The following is an 11,483-nucleotide window of genomic DNA, read 5'->3' on the forward strand; positions in this document are numbered from 1 at the left end:
CACAACCGGGCAGCCGACGAGCTGTCACGAGCTACGCTCCCGGGAGAATGGAGACTCCATCCCAAGACGGTCCAGCTGATTTGGAGTCATTTCGGAGCCACTCAGGTAGACCTGTTTGGCTCTCCAGAAACCTCTCACTGCCAGTTGTTCTACTCCCTGACCGAGGGAACACTCGGCACGGACACACTGGCATACAGCTGGCTGCAGGGCCTGTGCAAGTACGCATTTCCCCCCAGTGAGCCTTCTCGCACAGACACTGTACAGCATCAGGGAGGACGAGGAGCAGGTCCTGTTAGTGGCGCCCTATTGGCCCACCCGGACCTGGTTCCCGGAAGTAATGCTCCTCGTGACAGCCCCTCCTTGGCCGATTCCTCTGAGGAAGGATCTACTGACTCAGAGACGGGGCACCCTGGGTTGGAGCGAAGGCCGTCTCCCTCCACCCTTAAAGTCTACGTGGCTGCGATTGCTGCCAACCACGACCCCGTCGAAGGGAAGTCAGTGGGGAAGCATGACCTGATCATCAGGTTCCTTAGAGGGGCGAGAAGGTTAAATCCTTAACGGACCCCCTCCATACCTTCTTGGGACCTGTCTCTAGTGCTCAGAGCACTACAGCAGGGCCCGTTTGAGCCTTTGCAGACAGTTGAGCTGAAGCTTCTGTCAATGAAAACTCTGCTCCTGCTTGCATTGGCCTCCATCAAGAGGGCAGGGGACCTGCACACATTTTTGGTTAACGATTCGTGCCTAGAGTTTGGGCTGGCTGACTCCCAGGTAATCCCGAGGCCCCGGCCCGGCTATGTGCCCAAGGTTTCCACTACTCCCTTCAGGGATCAGGTGGTGAGCCTGCAAACGCTGCCCCCGGAGGAGGCAGACCCAGCCCTAGCTTTGCTTTGTCCCGTCCGGGCATTGAGATGCTACGTAAACAGGACGCAAAGCTTCAGGACCTCAGACCAGCTCTTTTTCTGTCACGGAGGCCGGCAGAAGGGGAATGCCATCTCTAAGCAGAGGAGTGCCCACTGGATCACCGCTGAGCGGCCGGATCACCGGCTCGGCTCCTCAGTGAAAACCTGAATATGCACTGCACCGGCTGCCTACTTATACTCATGCTGTGATCAGCAGCAGCTGGATGCAATAATCGCATACCAGTGTGCATTGGCTTATTTAGTTTACACTCTAAGTAGATTGGTCTCTCTAAGCGAGATCCCAATTCGTCGGTCATCCGACGTGACGTCTCCGTTCCCTCCTTCAGGGAACGAGGGTTATAATACGTAACCGAGATGTTCTTCTGGCACAATTTGCTGTTTCGATTCTCTGATTGGTGGAGATTTGGGTAATTCATGGGTAATGTAGTTTTGGATTAAGAATTCCATGGTTTAACACAATTATTTTAAAAATAAGAAATTATGCAGATTGACAGCTACAACAAAAGCATATACCATGGATTAACAGCCTTGTAACTCCCCATAAGTTTATAAGTTATCATTAAAAATGAATGTTATTTTTACTTAAGGAAACTGACTGTTGGACACTATAAGAATTATTTAGAGTTCAAAGGTGACAGAAATCTGCGGGGGACTGAATCCTGCGTGACAGCTGTCTTTGAGATGAATGGGAATACTAAAAGAGAGCTTTCTCCAGATATTTTAGATCTCCTTGCTACCTGCTATACTGACTAGCAATAGCAAGTTGCAAATCACAGTTTTACTCAGCTGTAAACTAAAGACCATTGAATATTTACAGAAAGAACAGACTCTTCAATACATTCCGCGCTCTGTTTCAATAAGAAATATGTCAGGAAAAAAAATTGCAGTCAAACCGTTTCAAGGGTCTGCCGAGCTGTTCCCAGTTGGCATAAATATGAATATTTTCTCTAGTAAAGATGCTGCTTTAAAACTAAGGCTAAATTGTATGTTGTTGGGAGCTATATTTATATATGAGTTATGTTTTGCACCTCCACACTCTGTTTATCCATTCTATGTAAGTCAAATAATCATATTTAGCAGCTTTCATCTGTGTTCATCATGTTTGCTCTTGACTCCAGCCTGCCTAGACTCACTGCCAATAGCCAAACAAAATAAAGCCCTGAAACACCATCAGCTGCCATTGGCCAAATTGGTCATAGTCAATGGATTGTTTCCCTGACAACAATTTGCCTAAAAAGCAAAAACAAAGCACCATAGGAGGAAAGATAACCAAATATGCAAATTTAAAAGAAGCTCATATATTTTCATGCTGGTTTGTGGTTGTCATTTTTTCCATTGTTGAAGGCTTTGGATTCTAATAATCCAAGCCATCACTCATATTTTCATTTGACTTCCTCCCACCAGCCTCTGTCCTCGCTTATTTTTCATTTGTCGAGGAGATGTGATCCCCGGAGGTATGACTCTAAATGAGAACGTACCTGCATATCATTACATCATTCTCCAAGTCGTCCTGTATGACAGGGTGCCTGCTTCCCTTTAAAGCATGCTCTCCCATAATTAATCGATGCTGGGCTCAGCATCAGACTGAATCCGTTAGTCAAGGGCTACAGAATCGAGCTGAGATTGCAAATGCTGGTGATTGGAAGAGAGTCGGAATAGCTAAAAATCTCACCAGACAAACCAATCCTCAAAGCCTGTTACCTTGAAATAAAAAAGTCCAGCTCTCCTAGAGTGCAACAGCAGGAGTTGTGGTTAGTATAACAGGTACTCTGAGGTGCTCAAATCAGCGGATTTTTCTCCTCCTTCCCTCATGCCTTGGCAAATCTAGTGAGCCATCAGACTTCCAGAGTCAATTTACTTTTTCCAACCCTCACGGCAGTACACTCAAGCTCAATGAGCAATAGATAGCAATAATGTAATCATAAAAAGCCCACTGGACTCAAACGTGTCTGTGCTTATGTTTATAAAGAAACAAAAAGAAATATGACCACTTTGCTATTAAAAACCAAAACTGAACTATTTTAATAGCTGTGTAATGGGGAAGAGAGAGGTATGCACATTACTAAGCACTGAAATATAAAACAAATAGAAAAGGAAAAAGCTTTTTTTTATATAATAATAATTAAACACTGCGTTGTCAGTTGGTATGTGGCTTTATCAGACACTTGCACTTAACATTTTATAAAAATCAAGCTCAAATGGAGTTAACAACGTTTTTGACCAGCGAATGATGGAGATCTGTGATTTGTCTGTCATTACAACGGCCGCATCTGAGGCAGCAAGTGCATCGCTTTATACACTTTCATCAACTTAAATGGTATAACATTTATTGTAGCTATATGGGCGCTTAGTTTTTCATGTCGTTTAATACACTTGGCCAAAATCTCATGATATAGATGATGAAGCACTATATGCACAGAATATTTAAAACGTAGCCTACAAAAGTAGCCTATTAATTACAACTAGACGGCAAAAGCTATTCTCCGCTCTTCAAACACACAAAAAACATGAGCCTTTATAGACATAGTGTTTTAGTGAAGAAAACGCTGTACTTATTCAAACATCATTTATTATTTACCCTTGCATTGCGAGCAAGCCGAGATCTGTCTCCAGGCTGCGCGCGCTGCGCGGCACTTTGTTCTGAATGGAAGCAGGGTGAAGTTACGAGGTTTTGCTGACAATTTGAGGATCCATAGCGTTAAAAAGTTTAGTGACAAGCTCTTTTGAATGCTTTTCATTGGTTAAATATTTGTAAAACCCTCAAACAGACGTAAGGAAGACCAATAGCAGTGATTTAAAACAATAATAACAAAATATAACAGAGTTTGGATTTTCCACGGCACAACTGACTGGGCTAGGGTATGGCGACTGCCATACTCTGCCATACGGAAACGCCGCCCCTGCATCGGTGGCACAAGTTTCCTGCAAGCCTTAGTGCACAATTGCTTATGTTTTGATGAAGTGACGTTGGGCAGATTGTGGAAGATATTTCTGCAGCCAGGCATGACGAATACAGATCAAGAGTTTCCTGCCATTAGTGGATCTCTGAAAATTTCTTCATTATCATTATGGAAAATGGTAATGTTTCATGCATAATTTTTGCATGGGGAAAAGAGGGAAGATGGATTTATAGAATCTCCCAGAAAGCAATAAGGCTGTTCAGTTTTTAGATCGAAAACTTGGGATTCTGAATACATTTTTAGAGTCACAGATTTTGATTATTGAGTAAAATAAGATCTTTAGGAGGTTTAAACCTTTTCTTCTACCACATATGCTACCATTCAGTAGTTTGAGATCTTTAAATTGTAGTTTTTAAAAAATTAATACTCTTAATTCAGGAAGGATGCATAAAATTGAACAAAAGTGACTGTAAAGACGTACATTGTTACAAAATATCTATTTTAATCAAAGAACCCTGGAAAAAAAGTATTACGGTTTTCACAAAAAATATTGAGCAGCAAAACTCTTTTCAACATTGAAAATATAAAATGTTTCTTGAGCACATTAGCATATTAGAATGTTTTTAAATGGTGGTATGAATTACAGAATCCTCTCAACTGTGAATTCTGAAACCAAGTGTGCTTGACGAGTAAGAAATCCTTATGAGGCAACTTGTTAAAAACTACAAAATGGTTACAAAAGTAATAGTTGAGGTATGACTCTGTCATTTATTTTGTAAAATGTGAAAGTCTCTTCAAGTAATGTTAGACCTTATTTTACTCATAAATTGAAATCCGCTATTCTAAAAACCTAATTGAAATTCCCGATGGGACCCACGGAGAATCAGCCCTCTGGGTTGGCCTACAAACCGACATCATGACTAAACAGCAATTGTTTTTGGAGCTCATTCGAGGCCGATCGCAGCCTGATCGCAACTAGCAATTGTGCTGATGTCAACAGAGCAATTGAGGTTAATTTACTCTGTATCTACAAGCCATGTCAAGTAGCTCTGAAGTGGTTGGTGCAATTTTGCCTAGTTCTAAAATCAACAAAATGTCTTTTTTGGTGGCGAGGAAAGACTCCCTATTTAAACATGTTACAGAAGCTATGTTTTTTCAGTGTGTCTGTCAGTGGCATCTTCTCCATAGGCTCAGAATCTTTCATTTTCCCCTCTGCTTGCTTCACATCTCCCAACATTTGAAATCATCTTAATTTTCTCCCTTTGCTCGACAGACTTCTCTCAGACGAGGCTTACATGCTGAGATTCCTGCTCCACAATACTGATGCAATCAGTGCGTGTGCTCGATGCCCAGATAGCTGGTGCCTTTTCTGTCTTCCTCCCTGTCTCTGTCTTGTTCTAACTCAGCATGCAATTATGTGCAGTGTGGAGTTACTTCTGAAATGTAATCCGGTACGGACTACAAATTGCATGGCTGAAATTGTGATCAGCAACACAATCTAAAGCTAAAGCTTTAGATTAAGGCTATAATCCACGAGTGGCAATGCATTACAGTGGTTTTACAATGGGTAAGGGTTGTTCATATAATAAGAATCTAATGTTCTCGGGGCTCTAGACTGCATTTGCAACAATTTTTTGAGAATGTGTGAGTTCAAATTTGACGTGGTCGCATTTGTGCGAGTGCATGCTCCGCGCTGCTTCAAAGTGTTTGCTCCATACAGTGAGCGTTGCAGAGCTGCGACACATTGTTGCAGGAGTCAGATTTCACTGATCACGTTAAGAGAGCTTCAGGTGTAGAGCACCTACATGGTTTATATTCGCCGCATCAGCATGAGAGTGAAGGTGTGTGCAGCGCATGGCAAAAATGACGTGAATATTGAGGAAATGATGGCAGACGGAGGATTTGGTTTTCACAATAAAGGAAAATAAAAGGCCGCTTCATAAACCAGAGAAGGTGAACATGTTGGTATTCTTGATAAAAAAAATAAAAAAAATGCAAGTCCTGTCACCGACAGCCAGTTCAGTTTTACTTTTCTTTTTGTTTTCATTTTAAAAAGCTTGTTATATTTGCTGTTTACCTCACGTTATGCTATGGAGGCTTTCTTAAAAAAAATGTTTTTAATTTATTTGATTCCTCAGTGTTTGCTAAACATTCTGTAATTTATAAGTTGGTATATAATACAGCATGTGGTGTATGCCATGCCTCGTCTTATTTGTTTTTGTTAATAAACGTTATGTAATCTAGTTTGTCATTATAGCCTACTGTTTTATTGTTGTTGTGCTTTTTAATTAAGAATAACAATGAATCCATCTTTTGTTTTAGTCTTAAAAAGTAAAAGGTGTATAGATATAAGCAAAACACACAATTATCTTTTCTTGTAAAACGTGACACCTAGATCGCGAATTCAAAAGTGAAATTGAAAGTGCACGAAACTCGGCTTATAACACAGCAAATATAACCCGTTCACAAAATTTAAATCACAAATAATACTGATGAAAAAGAATGGGTTCAATGTTGAACACTTTCGTTACTATATAACTATAAACTATGTTAAAAGTTCATCAGCATGCATTGATTAATCCCATGTTGTAGCAAAAAATAAAATAAAATTGGGACCAAATTATGTGCTCGTGCGACCAACTGAGAAAATTAGTCTCAAAAGAGCGACCAGTGGGAAGAATGAGTCTAGAGCCCTCTGGGGCCAGTTGCATAAACTTAGCCACCATGTTAAGACTGTGTCTTAAGAGCTAGTTTGACCAACTAGCAGTTGCCAAGGGTCAAAAGTTCGTACTAATATGGGTCAACGGGCATTTAGTTATGTTGCTCCATTTGATTGGAATCAACTACAAGATAAGTTATGTTTAAAAGAGTTGGTATCACTAAATGATTTTAAATTTATTTTACATTTGGGCCTTTATCTGTTAAAAACTTGAAAGTTCATTACGTATAATTTTTTTCTTCTTTTCTGTGCCAGACTGTAATGTGTCTGGGATATCCATGTCTGTGCAGTCTAAACACCTCATTTTCTCTCATTTTTCAAGTGAACTAAGATATGTTTTGTCTTATTGATTGTCTTTTTATTAAGTGGCTACCATTGAAAGATGTGTCCTACTTGCCTTCAAGTGCTGGTGTTAACCTCAGACACTGAACGCTACCTACTCATTTAATGTATGCAGTGTGGACACTTTGAACTATTACCATTATTAATGTTATCTATCAGCTCAGCAGTTGGCCACTATCCCATGCAACTCCTACTTCACTTTCAGTAAGATTATACACGTTTTTATAATGGCAGTTGAGAAAATGGCCCAAGGGCAATCCAATTATGATGCCCCAAAACCTTACTATGTTAACTTTCCCTGAAGGCCAGAATCTGAAGTTGGGACAGTTTTCCATGGTAGAGCATATCTTAAATTAGTTAACAGCTCCCAAATCGCCACTTACCATGCGCTTATGTGGCGCTGTCAGCATGTATTTCAGTTACTCAGAGTCTCGTCTAAGCCATCAAACTCTTACTAAATTGATGCAGAGAAATCAAGGAAGTGGTGTAGAGCCACTTTAAAAATAGCCATCAAGCAACCTAAAAAAAAATCATTGTGTATTTGAAAGAGTTCAGTCTTTAATTCTTGTATCTTCTGCTAACCAGAGTCTGCTTATGAAGAATAATGTAACCATAAAAGAAAACCCTAGGCCTTTTAGAAAATTAGATACCAACTCAAATGAAGAATGATCTCTTCCCACACATTAATCATTAAAAAGAGAGGAAGTTATAAACCTTTTTCATGCTAGAATATTATTTTCTGGTCTGTATCCTAATGAATTACTAAACGAAACACCATTTTTTATTTTTTTTTAATTATAGTGTAAAATTAGCTGTCATGCAATCACTCAGAATGTTCTTTGAGTAGGAATTAAGCATTTGTAAGGCTGTCTGTTCACTAAAGAATGATGACAGAAGCTTGAATGTCACTTTTTTAATACCGTACTTTTTAATGCATGAATTCACTTCAAATCGCCAAACTATCACAGTCTGGTACTTTGTTGTGAACCTGATTGCTCAACCAATTGTTATAGGGGCCGTTAGATAGATGTTTTTCATTGAGGCAACGGTCTTGACTTGCCTCTGATGATTTTAACTAAAATATTCTGAGCTGTATCAAAATTGTACACACACAATATCATTTTAACCCCAGCAAATTATCTTGGCTCACCTGCTAATTAAGCCTTGAATACAGTTTAGGATGAACATATGCTAATTTTAGAGAAAAAGAGGAGAGCTTCAACTGATCCAGCAGAGATGAAACGGTGTAACACGTTTCCTCTTTTATCACTCAGTCATGAATGGATTTTCAAGTTATTTTAGTTTTTTCTGCTTGGAGCACCAAGATTTTAATTTCTCCACACAAAATCTGTGCTTGCATAATGAGTGTGTGTGTGTGTGTGTGTGTGTGTGTGTGTGTGTGTGTGTGTGTGTGTGTGTGTGTGGTTGGCTCTTGTATACTGAGGTGGGTTTGAGCAACATTGCTGTGAAGTGATTAGATAAGTCCCTACAAGCTTGCCATCTCACTTGTAATTGGCTCTGAGGACAAGGGTAGCATGTATGTTCAGGCACTGACTGCTTATAAAACGCTTATGTGTCTCTTTCTTGTTTGCTCTCTTCCTTCTGCTCTATACAGCTACTGTTTTTGCCCTGTGGAGCTTTCTTTCTTTCCATGATGTATATACATCTTTACTGTATGTCTGTCATCAGTAATGTCAACCAATACAGATTAATTTTATATTCATATTAATTATGTATATAATAAATATAAATGTGTGTGTGTGTGTATATATATATATATATATATATATATACACATATTCTTACATTTTTATTACTTATATTTATAGATAATTATTTTATTGTAATATATTGAATATTTGATGAGTTAATATGCTGTAAATGCTTGAATTTCATGCCAGAATATCATACTATATTTATTAGTCTGTATCCTAATGATCAGGGTATGTTTTTATCTGTTGCCAAAATATTTAAGTATCATGTAAATTTGTCAAATTTATGTATAGGCCTATATAATATCATTTATCTATTATCAGCCATTAACTTGCTAATCGTAGTTGGCCTAAATTTTAGCATTGTTGTGTCTTCTTTCTTTCTTTTTTTTAATCACACTTCTTTCTTGATTTCATTAAGTTTGAACAAAGGTTCACTAGAAGTTTCACTGTAATTTTCAGTACACATGGTCCACATAATATTTTGGCTAAACATTTAGTTTGAGAGCGAAACAAAAAATAGCTGGTTTACTGCCATATCCCTGCAAAAATGCCCATCTGATTCTTCCAAATGACTAGACATGTTATTCTTATTGTTTCCAAACGAAAGACACAGTGTCTGCGATAAAAAAAAAAAAATGTATTGAAAGAAATCAAAATTTAACTTAAGTTAATCAGTTTGGTGTAGCACCGCATTCAGTGCGTCCTTTGTGCTTTATTTCTCTGATTTCTTTTTTTCTTTCGAGTTTTTACTCTTTATCTTTCTCACTTTTTTCTCTCTCCTTTTTTATTGCTGCCAAAAAGAATAATGTTTTAGTCCCACAGGAAAATAGTCTTTGAGTAAACTTTTCTCCCACCTTTCTTCACTGACACTTTGCATTACTCTTCTCAATATCTGGCTCCCCTGAAACAAACTGATTCCACTATATTAACTCAATATTCATGAGATGATTTGATTTATTATGGGTGATTTACATTAAAAGAATAATAAAACAAAATTAACTCACTGTATACAAATTCAGTAGAACATATCCCCAGACTCAATCTATATATAAAACCTTTAAACAACCCATAAAATACTTCATGTTACACAATGGTATATAAGCATCCTCTTGCTGTGCTGTAGTGTCTGCCTCAAGCACCAATAGCATTTGTCTGCCACCAGCTGTCACAAATCTCTAGCATCTCTTTCTCTCAGACCAGTGCTGTGACGCAAAATCAATGGAGCCTCTTGGGTCCTTCCATCACCCCAGATATCTGCAGTGAACTGCTGGTTGAAGGCATTCAATAAAAGAGTCCAGTTGCCTGGAGATGGAATTGCAGAATGGGGCGGGAGACAAATGACTCTTACTTTAAAGCATGTAAGAGCATGCAAGTAGCTAGGTCGGGCTTAGAGGTCTGATTGATGGATGAGTGATGTCTTTTTTGTCTTCTCTGTTATTTGTCAGTCATCGACAGTCGGATGCTGATGGAAGGACTGCAGAGATTCGGTGCCATCCCGACTTATCTTCCGGTCCGATACCAGGTGCTGAATGCAGAGTCTGCCTTCTTCCTAAAGGAGGCCAACCAGGACATCATGAGGAACTCCAGCCTGCAGGTTCGTACAGAACTTTTTTTCATCCAACAAGCCAGAAAGACGCCGTCGGTCAATGCCAGTTACGGGCCACTGTATGTAGAACAACCTGTGCCTGCGGAGCTTCTGGGCCCGGAACTCTTCAACAACCCCTCATCCACGTCGCCATCGTCCACTTCCTCTCCTCTCTTTAGTTTTAACTGGAAAGTGCAGACTTTTATTATCAGTGAACGAATCAATCCAAGTTGGCCGAAGGTTCAGGTTCTCTTCTACATTGTGGGCCGGGACTGGGATGACTACAGTGCCGTGGACAAGTTGCCGTGTGTCAGGATGTTTGCCTTCCACGAAACCCAAGAGGTACGAGGCACCTGTCATCTAAAAGGGGAACTCGGACTGTGCGTGGCTGAACTGGAGCCTCTGCCTAGCTGGTTCAGTCCCCCTAGTGTCATACCAGGTCGACAGAGATCTCCCGAGCTGGTTGAAGGCACTCCTGTGGAGCTGTATTACATGCTACAATCCACCGACACTGGGGAATGCAGCTCGGAAGACTCCCGCAAGACCAATTCCATCCGCACTGGGCAGCTGGGCCCTGCTGGGTACTTCTCAGGGCCCACACCCATGCGCAGGATCGGCAGCGTACGCCTATTCCAGCCGCTCTCTGAGCTGCGTTTGGACAGTAACTTTGTGGTGATGGTTCCCTCCAGACCCATCAGGCAGAGGGAGACGGTATCAGCCTTCCTAGCAGTCTCCACCCTTTCATCAGTAGAGATCTTCACTTTAAGGTGAGTGACTAACTCTTGTAGTACTTTTTTAGTGATACTTTATTTTATTCATTTTATGGAAAAGAGCATATCTGACATTTTGATAATTAATCAAAAGTAAATTTGAAAAAAAGGGTTTGTTAACCATGTTTTGTTGGCATATTTGTGATGACATATTTTTTGCCCCCAACGGTTCACCCACCCCCCAAAAATATTTGCAGCACTGCTAATACTTTACCTGTAAATACCATGAAAATTAAATAATCAAGAGTAAAACTATTTCATTTTTTTTAGTTTTTGGAAGTTGTATTCAAAATTCACTTGGCTCAAGAACATGCCCACTCAGTTTGAGTAGGCATGCTGTTTCTAATGTAGGCTGAATAGATAAATTGACAATTTTAGTTTCTGCATGGCCCTTGAATTTGGATGATTTCATGCTCTCCAAATTCACTGTTGTCAGCGCAAACCACGTTTATCATCTGTGCAAGTGATCCCGTGTGATTCCCACAGTCCTGAGGTATCTGGTAATTTCAAAAGTGTTATATCCAGGCCTCGA

General features: G+C 39.9%; 1 protein-coding gene across 1 annotated transcript in view; it reads left to right on the forward strand.

The window, feature by feature from the left end:
* The window catches only part of LOC107700772 (transmembrane protein 132C-like), a gene marked incomplete at its 3' end in the record, with an annotated part of 39,873 nt that extends 28,925 nt beyond the window's left edge, over positions 1–10,948 (forward strand). Inside the window, exon 2 of the mRNA XM_016502576.1 lies at positions 10,042–10,948. Within this exon, the coding sequence (XP_016358062.1) occupies positions 10,042–10,948 (907 nt within the window). The remainder of the gene's footprint in view (positions 1–10,041) is intronic.
* Between the last annotated feature and the right edge of the window lie 535 nt (positions 10,949–11,483).

Source organism: Sinocyclocheilus anshuiensis, unplaced genomic scaffold (genome assembly GCF_001515605.1).
Source record: "Sinocyclocheilus anshuiensis isolate Anshui unplaced genomic scaffold, SAMN03320099.WGS_v1.1 scaffold1594, whole genome shotgun sequence".
Classification (NCBI taxonomy): Eukaryota; Metazoa; Chordata; class Actinopteri; order Cypriniformes; family Cyprinidae; genus Sinocyclocheilus; species Sinocyclocheilus anshuiensis.